This window comes from Girardinichthys multiradiatus, chromosome 10, assembly GCF_021462225.1.
Source record: "Girardinichthys multiradiatus isolate DD_20200921_A chromosome 10, DD_fGirMul_XY1, whole genome shotgun sequence".
NCBI classification, from domain to species: Eukaryota; Metazoa; Chordata; class Actinopteri; order Cyprinodontiformes; family Goodeidae; genus Girardinichthys; species Girardinichthys multiradiatus.
In genome coordinates, this window is record NC_061803.1 from 20,142,453 (window position 1) to 20,159,715 (window position 17,263).

Genomic DNA, 17,263 nt, shown 5'->3' on the forward strand with positions numbered 1-17,263 from the left:
AAATTTGCAGTGGTAATGTGGTGATATAAATGTTTATAAAATACCATTATGGCTTTTTAATTTTTTTTTATAAGAGTAGAAGCCAAATTTGAAATCAGATTCAGACTACATATTAGCTCCAGTATGCGAAACCAAGTAATTTGGATTTTTGCAAAATGATGAAGCTGAGAGAGTTATCAGCTTAGGACATGAAGAGCTTCCATCCTTTTAACCAAACTTTCATTCAAAACTTCTTAACCATCTGTTTGAGAACTGGTATTTGCATGGTATTGTAATGAGAACAGAACCCTGGGGATAATCACATAGAATGACAATAAAGCTTTGATCTGTCATCTCATGGATACACAGGGCTTTTGTTTGAAACACTGAAATTGAATAAAGACTTTGTTTATTGCGAATTTAACTCAAATGGAAACATGGAAAGAGAAAAAAGTTGACCAAGAGTGGGACTGTCAAGTGATTCCCAATCTTTGGGTTTAATCTGCAGTTTTCCCCACTTCAAAAGGCAGCTTGTTTCAGAAGATTTTGAACAGGAATTCACTCAGTGACCAAGAATCAATTTTTTCTTTTATTTTGAAAGTTGTCGAGGCCAAACCAGGTGAAAAACCGGCGCTTTCTTTTTTTGAATCATGTCTTAGGCCTGCAGTCTTTTTTCCAAGTCCAGATTCTCTTAGCACTTATCTCACATATTGTTTGCTCCTTGCTGTCCTGTGAGATGAATGCCTCCAACTCCCCTGATCATCAGATCATCCCCACCTGGTGCGAACAGCCTGCTTCATCCATGCTGGGAGACAACCAGACCTTTACTCGGCCAGAGAGGGACTGGGCCTGCAGCTCAGCCTCGGATGTGATGACAGAAAAGCTTTGGTCTGCCAAATATGATTTAAAATATTTTAAAGATTTTCTTTAATGCTTCTGTCAGTAGGATACTAATGTTTCAAAAGTGGCACTAAAGTCTAAATATAGTGCAGACACTGCTGCCTCCCCTGAGTCTGTAATGAATAAAACTTCACTGAAAATGCTTAAGGGTGATATAATGAGCTGAAAGGGTAAAATGAATTGTTTTAGTTACACCTTTTGGGTTCAGAATGAAAACTAGTAAAAAGGTTCTACTGTTTTTTGGAATAATTTGAGTTTAAAACATGGGCCTAAAAATTTAAAGGTTTCTGTGCTTTGTTTAACATTACCTGGTACACTTACATTTGGAAACGTTTTGAAAAACTTTACATACCTTTTGCTTCAAGCTGTTTCCATGAACTGGTAAATGTTCAAGTGCGAAATGCATCCTGTCTTGTGATATTAAATATGAGCAGGTGATGGTTTGCATAGCTAAAATGTATCCAGATGTGCAGTGTCTTAAAACGTAAATATGAACCACAAACATTTAGACACAGGGATAAATAACTGCTTGCATACGATTGAAATGTTTCATGAGTTGTTCGGCTTGTAACACTATCTCTGCTCAGATGACGCTCCTGCCACAACTAATACTTTGATTTGCGCTGTGGAGACGGGATTTGATATGTGGGTGGAATAGTCCCAATTTGTTTTGTTTTTGATTCTTAAGTAGTACAAGATGACTTGTCAAGAGGTAATACATTTAGGAATCCTTTAAAACACAGTGAATATGTTTTTTTTTTTTCATGTTTTTCAAAAATTGGTCAGTATATTTGAAAGAAAAAATTTATTATTTCTTTATAGAAAGAACATGAAACAATCTAAAGTTTCAGTGTAAGAGAAAAAGAAATCTGCACATGTCATATAGTCCTGCCATAATATATTTCTAGGGGGTTAATGTGAGAAGCCAGAAAGCCAAACTTGAACCTACTTTGCATAATCATGCTGGATATGTTGTGAATCACTTCTTCACTCAGACATGTTAAACAATGAGTTTCAAACGTGTTTATAATAGCTTTTTATTTACTGTAATTAGATTGCTGGACAAATTGATCTAAGCTTTGCTGGCTAACAAACGTATATGATGAATCTTACAACCAGACACCCCGCATAAAAGCTTGAATTGTTTGTTTATGTACTTTAAACACAATTTTTCCTCATCTCCCCCTCAACATTTACACAGTTCTGTCCTCTACAGTCCATGAGGTTTTCTTGCAATCTGGTGAGCATCTGATTGTTATTTGGGTTTTTTTGCACTCTGTTATCATGACCAAAACACTGCACTAGAGCCCAAGGGCTCTATAAAGAAACCCAGAGAAGTCTAAATTGAGACTGTGATTGACATCCGTCGTGATTTCGGTGAGGAGTCTGTAATCAGAGCTGGCTTAGAGTAGACACTGGGACCATCCATTCCTCTCTAAAAAAATTCTGGAACAACTTTAGAGCTGGAGGATTGCACACAATAGGAGGACAGAGGTGTCTGCTCCTCTTACTTTAAATCCTCTTGGATCATACAATGTGAATCATGCTCCGTGTCAGATTTCATACGTTACAAAAGCCTGTTTAGTGAAGACAATTCTTTCTGGTTTGCCAATAAATGCACAATTTAAGTTGTTTATATATATATTGGTTTATAGTCACATTTTGCCATTAACCTCTGCCTAAAATCGTCATAGTAATTTTGCAGCGGCTACAGAAAACTGCGCCAGACACCCCGATGCTGGTGATTGGTGACTTTAATCACTGTAAGCCATCTAAGTCCCTCTGGAGCTATTTATCAGTACATTACTTGCCCTACTCGGTATTCCAAATGTTTGGATCTCTGTTTTAGAACAATTAAGGGAGCTTGGGAATGTCGGATCATAACGTTTACCTCGTTTCAACGTACAAATCAGTACTGAAGAGAACAAAGGTGGAACGAAGATTAGTTCCTACATGGATTGAGGAGTCCCTCCAGTGTTTTCAAGAGTTTTTCTGCTGCACGGATTGGGTTGCTTTTAAACATGCCTCTGTAAATGACATAAAGGGTGTCTGTTTGTATCTCCTTTTGTGAGGATATGATTATTCCAAAATTGTTAATCACTCTTTATTGTAATTCCAAGCACTGGATGACCAAATCTGTTAAGGATATTATCATTGAGAAGAATGTTAGCTTTATCCAAGGAAACAACAATCAACAGGAAACCCAATAAACAGGTGAAGAGGGAAATTAAATTGGCTAAACATGCATACAAATACAAGTGGAGTTCTTGTTAGGAACAGGCAGCTCATGTCCTGCATGGGAAGGATTGAAACACACGATGGGGATGCTGACCAAAAAATCTGCAATCTCCTTTAATCGCCAAACAGATGTAGATCCCTCCAATGATTTGAAAGTTTTTTATAATTGTTTTAACATTGGTGATTTCAGTTAGGAATGTCTCTGAATTTGCATACATTTCTTATCTATGGAAGAAGTCAAAGTTTGTACCAATCTTAAAGTCAAAATTACCAAAGTCATTTGGTAATTTGGTAATCCTTTTTAAACATAAGTGCGGATAAGATTAAATAAATCTGAATGACCTTATTAAAAGCCCCAAACAGTTGAGCTGGTGTATCAATAAAAATACCTGGAAGAACGTATTGATGATAAATTGAGCTTCTGCACTCTGGTAGAGTTATGTAGAAAGCACATCAGAATATGCACTTTTATCTGAAACATTGCACTTTTAGTGTGTTATTCTCTTTTTTTTATTGAGTCAATTCATACCTTTTCTATTATCTGTTGTGCCGGGTCACTGCCAGTCAGGATTAACGACTGTTTGATGAGGTTGTTGTATGTTTTTTTTCTGTGTGTACCTGCTGACTGTACAACAAATTGCCCTCAAAGGACAATAAAGGTTTACTGAACTGAACAGAACTAACATGGTGGTTCAGCAAAAGCAAAACCCCCTTTTCCATTTGTCTTTCTTAACCTGTTTATTAGTTTCCCTTTCATAAACCTTTTTTTTCCCATCTTGGTGATTTTCTTGAGATGTTGGAATGTTCAGACCAACGTAACTGAAAAGTCATTTGCACCTTTACTGAGAGACACATTATTTTCACAAATCCAGAGCATTTAAAGTGCTTGCCTAAAAATGTAGATTTTTTTTCTGAGCATTTTTCCTCCCCGTTTCTTGATAGTTATTTTTTTTAATGTCTAATAAATGAATGTGATAATGCTTTATGTAATGACCTGCTTTTATATATTGTTTAAAGTGTGATCAATGGATGCAAATTGTCTCTGAACTTATGCAGAACAGATTAAAGGTTGTAAAGCTTCCTTTAATGGGGTGACAATTAGAAATTACTAGTCTGTTTATAATGAAAGCAAGATCCTTTAACATATTTCAAACAGTCTTTTCTTGAACTTGTGAGTTAAAGTAGCTTTGATTTGCGTATTTGTCGGACTATATCAAGATAAATTCCTTTGAGAAACATCTTTTGAAACAAGCTGTTGAATTGAAAATTGTAAGTGTAACCACATGGATCATTTTATAGTACTTCAAGGAAGGTAATTGGACCTGACAGTCCAGAGGAGTGGCTCCTGTGAGATTTTTACGAAAGATGAAAGGTTCTGTTGGCACTGGATGTTCAAACAAAGAAGCTTTGTGTAAGATTGATACTGCAATAAAAATGATCGAAGTTTAATGTATGGACAGCTGTGTCCAGGATTAAACATTTGGTTTAACATTTGGTTTAAAGCTGATTTAGCAAGAATATAATTACAGAAGGTTCTCATTGACTCAAAGAGTTGATACAATGATGTGAAATTTAAAAATGAAAACACTTTCCATTAGACTGGGACTTAACCATGTTAACTTTGATTGATTACAGAAAAAAATTAAGTAAACACAAGATGGAATGAAGCATAGTAGTTTATTGATGGTATATAATCCTTGTTAATAGATTGTCAGGGTTGTTGTTTGAGCAGGACCTAAGTGCAAACAAGACATTGGAAGCAACATGGTTAATTTCTAGGATTTAGAATTAAATGATAACAAAAGCCTACAGGTTTATACGGGGTGATCGAGACATGGGACGAGGGTGGATGCAACGAGAGAAACCAGCAGAAAACAATGAAAACCAGAGGGCTTAAATACTGAGGAAGAGCGAAGAGTTACATTGAAGTCTGTGAAAAGCCAGGTGAGTCTAATCAGAGGGATGCAGGAGGATGCAGCTGGGGGAGTGTGCTGAGCAGTGGAACTGAGAAAAGCAGACTAATTAACACATATGGATCTCAAATAAAAACGGATATAAAGTTGAAAGCCTCTTTCCCACAAGTCCCTATACTTAGAACGGTTCTCTAGGGGTCGACTCGCTTTTTCTGCTTCTCCATTACGGTTATGTGGTACAGTTAATGTTTTTAGTGCCTGCTGGCTTGTGGTTCCAATTGTTCCGAGTCAGAAGAGTGTTGGTCACTGATTGGGTACGGGGCGACATCACCACTCACAGCATAGTTCAAACACTACCATTTTCAAGAATCATTTCACGCTGGGCTTATTGTGTATAAGAGCACTTTTATAGCAAGCTAGCATTAGCTTAACCTCACACGTCCTCTAGCTCGTATCCTTCCATTTGATACCGCATGTCTTCCATCTCTCTCCTGTACTTATCCACACTGCTTCAGATCCTGCTGCCCAGAGCCTTCTCTGGCTCTTCTTTCAGTCTGACGTCGGCCACAAATGGACCAGCTGGCTGCTGTTGTGTTTTCTGTGTCTTTATCACATCACTTTAGACCGTGTGGCCGCCTTGCTATTAACGCTCCCATTAAGATGGTACCCAATTATAATTGTAAACCGTGTTAATCTGATCCATTAGGTACTAATGAACAAGGGGCCTAACATGAAACCAAAATTTACAGAGAGCAGAAACAGAAATAAGTCAAAAAACAAAACAAAGGAATGAACTGATATGGTAAGACCTTGGTCATGACTTGGATGAATTCTAATAACAAAAACTGTGTTTTATAAATAAGAAATCCTACCTAAATATTTGGATTAGGTGGGATCATTGCCATCAAATGATACATCTTAGTTCTGGTTGTCAGGTAAAGGGTTTACATGCCACCTTTTAAGAAAAGATTTAAAATGCTTAATACTATGCCAGTAAAATAAAAAAAATCCTCTGCTAAACTCAAACTTGCAAGCAAGCTGAGCGTGATTACCCTTTGGCAGTCACTGTAAATAAACATCCCATCTTATCTATGGATTTCAGGACAAAGGTTTAAATGCCACCCTCTTAGAACAGATTTTAAATTTTCTTACTAGGAACACTTTATGCCTTAATATTTTAGCAAAAGTGCTAATGCCGAAGTCTAACGTGCTAGCAACTGAGGGTAGCCTTCAGGTTGTCATCGATACTCTTAACTGTGGTTGTCAGGGGGAAAAACCTTAGTATTAATTTGATTAATTGAATATAAATGCTCAAATATCACTTGTAACAATGTAATAGAAAATTATTTCTTTTAGAAATGTAAGTAATTTGAATGAAATGATCCTAAAAATGTGATAGAATCAAACTGATTGTGCTGAGTAAATTCATTAAAAAAAATAACAGATAAAATCTACACAGATAAAATGTTATCAAATTATTACAGACATTTTATGGGTGAAATTCCAACAGTTTGCCTTATCAGTGTTATACGAGAAATCGCTATCATTCTATAAACAGATCATTAAATGATTACCTAAAAGTGTCATTTTTAATTGAACTATGAAATACATAAATTATTTGATATATATTTAACTTCTTAAACTTATTAAACAAAAACTAAAACAATTCTATATGATTTTGACATTCAACTTAAACTTTCAGTAATTAATGTAAATAATGGAATATTTACTTAATAGGTTATCAATACATGAAAATAATTAGTGATACATTTATTTAATTTGTTTTCTTATTGATCATGTTTCTTTCCGAGTCCATTTAAATCATGACAATACGTAATTATCTAATGATTAATTTATTTATTACATTATAGCCCCTAAACGGCATTCCATTGAAATAAAGGGAATCAGCATCTGGATTCTCCCTCAAGAGGGCAGTGTTAGAATGTGAGTCCTTATTAGTCAGTCCTCATCAATTCAGAGGGACTATCAGAGAATGCCAGAAGCTATCAGTCCGCAATCCAAGCAGGAATCCGGTTTCTTAAGTAAAAAGAGCTCATGTCTTGTAAACAGCTCTTGTTGATGTGTTGTAGGAGTTGATGACCACATTAAAACAACAAGGCCCTGATGAGAGTTTTTGGAGCTGAACATCTGATTACATGTAATGCGTCTGTTGAGAGCTGGGATGAGGTGGAATTATTAACGCAGCAGATGAAGGATTCATTTGTGTAATCAGATTTTAGAAAAGGGGACAGGGTGAAGGGTGTCTGGGAGAGTGTGAAGAGCATGCTGCAGCTTTGGAAGATAAAGTCCAAAATAAATCACCTTTTAAAAATGCTTTTTGAGAAGCGTAATGCACAGGGATGTGTTAAGATGCATTGGTGCTGTTAACGCCAACAACAACAAAGAAATGTCTCACTCTACAGATCCTCGTCAGTCTCCTTCTTTTCACGTCTCTGCTCCCTATTCTTTCCCATGTATTTTTCATTTGTACTTCTCTCATCTTCTATGACCTCTAACTTTGCCTATTTTTCCTCACCTTTACTTTCCCTCTCCTATGTTCCTCTGCGCACTCACCGGACCCCCCTCCCCCGCGCACCCTTCTCCTCCCTCGTGAATGAAGAGCCTAGGTTCAGCCCCTCCCACCTTCCACCCTGAGTGAGCTTTAATTGTCAGCCCCGAACAAGAACCAACGTCGAAGCTCCAAAACCGCGCACGCTTCTCACACTAGAGACTGGAGGTGACTAACCTGGACCAGTGCGCAGCTCTTTGGTGCGTGTGTGTATGTGTGTGCTCACGTGTGTGTGTGAAGTTTTAATTTTTATTTCTAAGGAAGTTTGAATTTAGTTGTGTCCGAGCAGCAATGCAGGTGTCTGTGGCCCTCATCGTCTCCAGTTCGGCGCTCCTGCTGCTCCGGCTGCAGGGATGCTGCGCGGCCGCCAAGGGCTGGAAGGAAATAAGGAACGGTGCAACCGAGATTTCACCGAACCGGAGGGAAAATGCACGGCCACCTTATGAGGCGATCCTGCAGACCTCAAACAACAACAACAATAACAATAATAACAACAACACTCTGAATAACAGGGCGAAAAACGGAGGAAGAACTTCAACTTCAAGTTCAACTTCTTACAGTAGGTATTCTCTTTAAGCTAGTTTGTATATATATATATATATATATATATATATATATATGTTTGTATGTATGTACAGTCAAAATTCAATTAATCAAAAATGTTGAGGCGAGGCTTATGCGCATAACTCAGTTTACATGGAAACAACCCTCTTACATTAATGTGTTAAATTATTAAATTATTTTAGAAGATTTTAAGCGTTTAAAAGTTAGAAGAACCTTTCAATTTTACCTCAAATACACAGGCGCCTCCAGAGAGTTTTCAAAGAGGTGGCCAGAAGGGAGTCACTTCAATCTTGGGGGTGAATGTATCAAAACTAAAAGCCATGACAGAATTTTAGACGTTTTATAATGCTGTTATGTCAGAATTGGCATGCTAGGAAGGAAATAATTAGGCTATTATAAATAAATACATTCATAAATAAATATTGCAGTCATTTAAAGCTTGTCCTCTTATCTCTATAATTCTTATAACAGAATATTATTCATACATTATTTTTGGAATGTGTCCATATTTTGTAAATTTTGTGGCTCCAACTAAGAAAGACAAAAGACTTTAAAATGATTAATTATACTGAAATTTCTGTATGTGGAAAAACGAGGGCTCTTCAAGCACACTGGGATCTGTTGTCTAATCACAACTTCAAGTTCTGTCTCATTTTCTCACCATCTTACTGATCAGCAAAAGCTCTGTGCTGTGTGTGTCAGTGTGAGTGTAAAACCAAAGGATGAATGTGATGAGTGCGGCTCACACTTACATTGTTGTGGTTCCTTTCCTCCACACAGTCTGAAACTGAGTGTTCATAAAGACATCACATTGTCTTCCAGGTTGTTTCCGTCTCTCTTTATACTATTAGTCAAGCTCTACTTGCTCCATGACTGTTTGATTGCAACAACATGTTCTCCAAATAAGAAAAACACCAAAGTTTGTTCTGCAGCAGGGAATGTCTTTGTGGAGGGGTTTTAGAAATTGCTTTTTAAACGCAACACTGCTTTTGGGAATGATTCCCACCCGTGGTTAGGAGAAGCTGTATGTTGTGATAAAGGGATCATAGATTCAAGCTGGGTGGTGCAGCAGTTGTTGCCTAACCATGGCCTCTCAATGGAGCTCAGAGGAGGCGACTGATGAGATTAGAAGAAGGAGGAATTAAGGAATTAATTTGTGTAAATAATTCTTTTCTTTGAGGATGAAAAATAACACTCAAACAAATTCAAACACTTAGAAATTCTGTTTATTTATTTATTTTATTTTATTTTTTTAGCAAGTATGCAAATATTAAGGACTTCCCAGAGGGAAAAACAAACATTCTGGACAACTTTTGTTATCTGTCTCTTGAATTAAGTCCTCGGATGGCTACTTGTGGTTCATTTGGGGTCGCGACAGAGGTTTTAACTGCTGCCTGGCTTCCCTCAGTCCTCTCTAAAAGATGAACTCACTCAGGGTCATGCACTTTTTTCACCTATTAGTATAGGCAGACATTGCTATGAGAGTTTCATGCCATAATTTTGAGTAAAAATACCACACAATACACATATAACATTATCTAATTGCGTATACTTAAACAGAAAACAAACAATTATTCTCACATCTGTTAATCTAATGTAATATTATAGCTATAACAATGTGGTCTGTAACATTTACACAGATTGCGCTACAAAGACCTAGGCAAAACAAACAAACAAACAAAAAAAGTTTTTGTAGTAGTTTTCTAGTGCTCTTTGCACCGTATATCAGACCTTTCTGTTGCTCTGCTGTTTATGGAGTAAAACAAATATCCGTTGATTGGCAAGCATTTTTATCAAAATATTTTGTGTTATTTATTGTAGTAACAAAAGAAAAGTAGATTAAAAAGCACTAACATTTCATTAGTTTTTGTGGCATTTCATCAGTCCCTGCAAACAGTCAGAGCCTCACAAATATGAATACTGCTTTGAATGTAAAACGTTCCCATTATCAGTAGATCAGTACATCAGTTACAATAATTATGGTATTAATAATTTTCTCTAAACAAAAAAAAATGTTCCAACAGCACAGCATGAGTAACAGTCCGACACCATACCATCAGTTTTTGGGGTATGCATCTCAGTTCTTACCATATGTTTTTTACCTTGATAATGATAAAGTAAAACAACATGGGCCCATCCCTATTTAACAGATGTGCCGCTCGTAGCTTGTGAGCTGTGGTTTTTAATGCTATAAAGCCAAAACATATACATTTTTAATATAAGCATTTTTTAGACCTCTACCTCGTTGAACTTAATAAACATGTTGACATGTCTTGACCCATTTTTTTACACATTCTCTTTACAAATGCAAAATGCATGGAAAAAATATCTGTATTTTTGTTTATTATACTCACTTGAATGTAAAAGGTCTACTGTTTCAGTTATGACACAAAATTGGAGAAATTTAGATGATGTATACATACTTTTTTATTAAAAGCATCCAATGGATTAGTTCTGTAGTTCTGTTTTTACATTTCTTGTATCAGACAACGATCAGAACACTCAAATCAGTGTAACCTTAATTAGAGTGATGGGTGCTGCTATTTTTAGTTTCCACACTATAACTGTTCATATTTCTTACCACTAGTAATATTAGGTAAGGTAAATGTTTAGCAGCCTTTCTTTAACCAGCTAACCATTTATGGGCAGCAACAGGTGGGGAAGGGACGGCACTGCTACATACAGTGAGAGAAAATGGCAGTCACTCCTTAATTTCATGTGGCATCTCATTAAAACGACTGTAAACCACAGGAACGATGTAGTGGAAACTTTCTTGCCACAACTTGTGAAAATCTTGTTATGCCTTGAAATTAGTGACTGGCCCATCCCTACTTACTGAAGAGGAGAGTTAAAGAAAGAGGAAGACTTAGACTGGATGGAGCACAGATCTGATTAACAACCTGACGGTTTTTTGGGGGGGTATTTAATGCAAACTGCTGCAGGCATCGTACATGAGCAGCAAAACATAGAATATCACTAGATCAGGTTATCATGGTGAGAAAAAAAATCATAAATCCTTTGTTGGGCCTTTTTTCAAAGAAAGCCACGGAGGAGAACAGATCCTTCTCTGAGTGTATCATTTCGGAATCAACTGTTCTTCTGCTTGTAAAGAAATACGGGTCAGTAACTCGTGCGTGCGGCTGTTATAAAAGCTGAGGCTCAATTATAGGATTACATGTAGAGTGTGATGTCTCAGATCAGCCTGGCTGAAGTCCAGTTTATTGAAAACTGTAGAGTGCTTTTACAGTGTTGCCTTAAAACAACCAGACAGCTGTTTACTCCTCCAGAGCCGTATGCGTTTCCTGAGGATGAAAAAAACCAAATGCCAGTTTTTTTTCTTTCTTTCTTCCAGCCCAGACCTGCATTTGGTTCGATTGACCTGTTTAATGGGCCTCTGGTCTGGATTTGCTATCAGTTTATTGTTGCCAGCTGGGTTTCTTTGTCAGGCTCTGTTGTCAGCTAATGATCAGACCATGAGTCACTGCAAAAAATTTGATCTGATGTTATTGGCCGAAACAACCGTTTCAAAGTAGAAGTTGCTCCTTTTAGCTAAGGAAGTTGATATGAGGAGATTAAACTAAGTTAATGGGTAAAAAAATATTAGTAATCAGTAATCATAATCGGTTGTATACTCTTATCAAAAGTAAGAATGACCCCCAACTCTGTAAATATTAGCCTCAATCAAAATACTTATACTTTAATTGAGAAATATAGGGATAGTAACCCTGGAGCTGCTATCTAATGTATTTCAGGATTCACTTTATTGTTATTCAACCATTTTCTAATGATTTAAATAGGTAAAAAAAAAACAGGAAATAAAGCTAATTCAGCTCTAATGCTACCTGGTAAAAAAAGGAAAGTTTTCTGTATAAATTCAGACAAGGGAGATTCACTGCCAAGAAGTTTGAGTTCCAATATCCAATGTTATTTTGGGGAAGAGGTGGTGAAGAATACAAAAGTTTCCAAACCGTTTTTTGGCCGACTGATTCTCAAACCTCAAAATAATTTTTCTTTTTGTGTCAGATGGGCTGTTCACTTTTCAGAATCAACTCGCTCGTCAGAATCTGCCCCAGGATTCCATCTCTTTTGACCCTCTGTCGGCTAGAGAAACAGCTATCTTCGGTTTTAACAGTTGTTGAGTCTGGCTGGAAGGTCAATCGGAGAAGACTGTCAGTTCTGGCTCAGTTTGCTGGACAGTCTTTGGTTTGGATAGGAAGTAAAAGCAAAACATTTGCAGGAATTAAACTAAATATGATGAATGCAGCAAAGCTTAGAATGCAAGCCAAAACATTTAGCACAACTGAATTTCACAAGTTCATCAAGCTTGGTCCTGACTTGGCTAGGCAAAGCTTTTTGCGGTTCTATGGTTCCCTTTCTCCCTGTATGAGTCTCAGAACTCAGCTGCTAAGCAGTAGGAGCTTTTGGGGTAGGAGTCGTCTAGAGTTGCTGATCTACCAATCAGAAGCAGTCTTGGGAAAACATACGTCATAGTAGAAAGCTCATAAAAAAAAACAACACATTCTTTAGACTCATTAAGAGATCAAGGAATATAGGCAAACTATATTTTAAGATTAAAAATATCTAATGCCTGGAGCTGATTTCACATTTCATGTTACAAACGTGATCATTCCATTGAATAAAGACACAAGAAAGTTCATATTCAGGGTTTCAAGGATGTCCTTTTCTCTGCTTGTGTCGGCTCTGTGTGTTCTAACTGTGCCACTCTTTTCACCCAGGTGTCTCCGAGATGAGCTGCAGGGAGCTGCGTTCCACTCGCTACATCACCGATGGATCCTGCCGCAGTGCTAAACCCATCCGGGAGCTGCTCTGCTCAGGCCAGTGCCTCCCCGCACACCTCATGCCCAACTCCATCGTCCGTGGGAAGTGGTGGAGGAACAGCGCTGCAGACTACCGTTGCATCCCGGCGCACTCGAGGACACGAAGGGTCCAGCTGCAGTGCCCAAATGGCAACGCTCGGACTTATAAAATACGCATGGTCACCTCCTGCAAGTGCAAGCGGTTCAGGCCCCACCACAACCAGTCGGTTGCCAAGGAGGTGCCAAAGAGGCAGCCCAACAGGAAGCACAATCGCTTGTCACAGGATCGGAGCAGCAACAGCATGCCACTGCTGGACAACGCATACTAAAGCAGCCAAGGACTGAACACTCATACATGTTACTCATAAACCAACATATCTCCTTCATAGAGGGAAGGGATGCAAGAGAAAACTCAAAGAGAAAGAATTAATAAGCTAATTTCTGGTCTGATTCCTTGCATGACATAATGGATCAGCGCCAGCAGTGACTGGTCAGGAGATGACCTGTCAGATCTTCCTTTCAAACAGAGTGCTTGTAAAGATAATAAGAAAACTTCCCTAAATCCTCGACCCCCATCTGTACAAATATCCAACGGAAGCAGAACCTAACTCAGTTTAAAGCTCCGGAGAAGCATCTTCTCTCTAAACTGGCCGAAATCCATCTCCTGATGTGTCTGGGTTGCTGTGGGATTTTAAAAGGTTCCCTGAAAGTTGCCCTGAGACAGACCTGCCGATCACAGCAGCTCTTTACTTAAAAATTAGGAAAGCAGCGTCAGAAGAGAAAAAGAAACAAAAGTTTATCACCTTCGACACTATTGATGAGGGGTGGGGTCATTAGGCATTTCTGTAACTCTTAGTTCATTCCTGTGTTAGGATTAAGTCGAACAAAGCAATTTCCTCTACATATGACTAGTTTCTGCTGGCTGGTGTCATGCAGAAAGAAAGTGCACATGGTGTGTAGGAGGCATCAGAAAGCGTTACACAGGGGCAGAGCTCTCTCCATCACACCCACACTGGAATGTTGTTGCACCGGGCCAAGCTGAGCAGGGATGGAGCCAGAATCCATCTGTTGTGCTAGCCAGCAAGATTCAAGAAAGCCCCACTCCTCTCTGTAAATAATCCAGGCAGGAAACAGACAAAGACTAACAAAATCTTTTACAATGACTTTGTTTCTCAATGTACTGAAGGAAGAGGAAACAGCTATGCCCAGTGTGTTACGAGTTGAACTGAACTTTCAGAGAATATTGACGACATTCCTACTAATTCTCAGCTCTGCAATGTTTTTCCCCATACATTTCTTCATAATTTCAAATGTTGGCTGCGTTTTTCCCCAAAACATACATTGACATAGCAACTTGAAGTAGGTTCAGCATGATTGTACATAACAAATCTGCACGCTTGGGATGGAGGGAAGGGACCCAAAGAAGGACTCTTTAAAAAAAGAATGAACTGCATATTTATTTTTTATGTCCACATTTAAATTATTTATGCAATCTTTTGTAGCAACCGATAGTCATAATTGTCATATAGTGTGATAGAGAAAATAAAAGATTATACAGTACATGAATAAAAGTAAAGGCAGATATATTTCAACAAACTGGCCTGTTTGGTATTATTTTGTGTTTGAAGGAGTAACATATTGCTTTACATTTATCTGTAGTTTGTGGAAAGGATTATAGAGTTGTAAGTAGAATTCTTTTTACAAATGATGAAGCAGTTTTCTGAAAGATGTTAGAAGAATAGGAAAGTAGGAATATGGGTAGTTAGTGAAGGTGCACCTCAATTAGAATATCATCAAAAATGTTTCTTTATTTTAGTTTGTCAATTTAGAAAGTGAAAGTAGTATGTAGATTTATTACACACACTGACATATTTCCAGCAATTATTTTTGATAATTATGATAATTATGGCTTGCAGTTAATAAAAAGCTAAAATTCAATTACTCAGAAAATGAAAATATTTCCTAATGGGACATCATCCAAGCTGCATCCAGGCACAATATGGACAGCTAAGTGGAAGGGGAAATTGTGGTTGAAAAAGGTGCAGATCTAGGGACTTCGAGAGTCACAGTAAAACCTTCAGCCAACACCTTTTAAGGGGAATTGGCTTCTCCATATTGCCCCCAGGAGTACAGTACAGACCAAAAGTTTGGACACACCTTCTCATTCAAAGAGTTTTCTTTATTTTCATGACTATGAATATTGTAGCTTCACACTTAAGGCATCAAAACTATGAATTAACACGTGGAATTATATACTGAACAAAAAAAAGTGTGAAACAACTGAAAATATGTCTTATATTCTAGGTTCTTCAAAGTAGCCACCTTTTGCTTTGATTACTGCTCCGCACACTCTTGGCATTCTGTTGATGAGCTTCAAGAGGTAGTCACCTGAAATGGTTTTCACTTCACAGGTGTGCCCTGTCAGGTTTAATAAGTGGGATTTCAAGCCTTATAAATGGGGTTGGGACCATCAGTTGTGTTGTGCAGGAGGTGGATATGGTATACAGCTGATAGTCCTACTGAATAGACTGTTAGAATTTGTATTATGGCAAGAAAAAAGCAGCTAAGTAAAGAAAAACGAGTGGCCATCATTACTGTAAGAAATGAAGGTCAGTCAGTCCGAACAATTGGGAAAACTTTGAAAGTGTCCCCAAGTGCAGTCGCAAAAACCATCAAGCGCTACAAATAAACTGTCTCACATGAGGACTGCCCCAGGAAAGGAAGACCAAGAGTCACTTCTGCAGCGGACAATAAGTTCATCCGAGTCACCAGCCTCAGAAATCGCAGGTTAACAGCAGCTCAGATTAGAGAACAGGTCAATGCCACACAGAGTTCTAGCAGCAGACACATCTCTAGAACAACTGTTAAGAGGAGACTGTGTGAATCAGGCCTTCATGGTAAAATAGCTGCTAGGAAACCACTGCTGAGGACAGGCAACAAGCAGAAGAGACTTGTTTGGGCTAAAGAACACAAGGAATGGACATTAGAGCAGTGGAAATCTGTGCTTTGGTCTGATGAGTCCAAGTTTGAGATCTTTGGTTCCAACCACCGTGTTTTTGTGAGGCGAAGAAGAGGTGAACGGATGGACCCTACCTGCCTGGTTCCCACCGTGAAGCATGGAGGAGGAGGTGTGATGGTGTGGGGGTGCTTTTCTGGTGACACTGTTGGGGATTTATTTAAAATTGAAGGCATACTGAACCAGCATGGTTACCACAGCATCTTACAGCGGCATGCTATTCCATCCGGTTTGCGTTTAGTTGGACCATCATTTATTTTTCAACAGGACAATGACCCCAAACACACCTCCAGGCTTTGTAAGGGCTATTTGACCAAGAAGGAGAGTGATGGGTTGCTGCACCAGATGACCTGGCCTCCACAGTCACCGGACCTGAACCCAATCGAGATGGTTTGGGTTGAGCTGGACCGCAGAGTGAACGCAAAAGGGCCAACAAGTGCTAAGCATCTCTGGGAACTCCTTCAAGACTGTTGGAAAACCATTTCAGGTGACGACCTCTTGAAGCTCATCAACAGAATGTCAAGAGTGTGTGGAGCAGAAATCAAAGCAAAAGGTGGCTATTTTGAAGAACCTAGAATATAAGACATATTTTCAGTTGTTTCACACTTTTTTGTTCAGTATATAATTCCACATGTGTTAATTCATAGTTTTGATGCCTTCAGTGTGAAGCTACAATATTCATAGTCATGCAAATAAAGAAAACTCTTTGAATGAGAAGGTGTGTCCAAACGTTTGGTCTGTACTGTATGTGTGCATGATTGTTTGTCCTGTGTGTACCCTGTGAAGGACTGACAACCTGTTCCAAGTGTACCCTGTCTTTCACTAAATAAGAGCTGGTGATAAGCACAAGTCCTCCATGACCCTGCATATACATATGCTACTGCCCCTTTTCCACTGGCTCTATTTAGCCCGGCTCCACTCCACCCGGCCTGCTTTGTGAGCACTTCCATTATTATTTTTTCGGTACCTACTTTTTTATGTTCTCACTCCTGAGCAGGTACGACCGGGGCTAAATAGGGACTACATGTAACGTGAACAGACTGCAGTTCACTGATTGGCCATGGGACCAGGAGAAATGAAAAGCTTTTCGCCAAGGTAGTACTGGGAAACGTTAATAAAACTCAAGAGCGACTTCAGTAATATTAAGGACCGCAATGGCAAGAGCAAGTCAAATCGAAATATAATTTTACTATTTACAAATCATAAACCATGCCTGAAGGCTGAAAGAAAAGAAGAAGGACACATCAGCTTTCTGAATTACAAACTG

At 38.4% G+C, this 17,263-nt stretch overlaps 1 protein-coding gene across 1 annotated transcript; it reads left to right on the top strand.

Moving 5' to 3' along the window:
* Nucleotides 1-7,711: 7,711 nt before the first annotated feature.
* sost (sclerostin) lies at nt 7,712-14,576 on the top strand. The gene is made up of 2 exons (XM_047377410.1): nt 7,712-8,158; nt 12,900-14,576. Exons 1-2 carry the CDS (start codon nt 7,891-7,893, stop codon nt 13,307-13,309), a joined length of 678 nt encoding a protein of 225 aa, XP_047233366.1. The 5' UTR covers nt 7,712-7,890; the 3' UTR covers nt 13,310-14,576.
* Nucleotides 14,577-17,263: the final 2,687 nt, after the last annotated feature.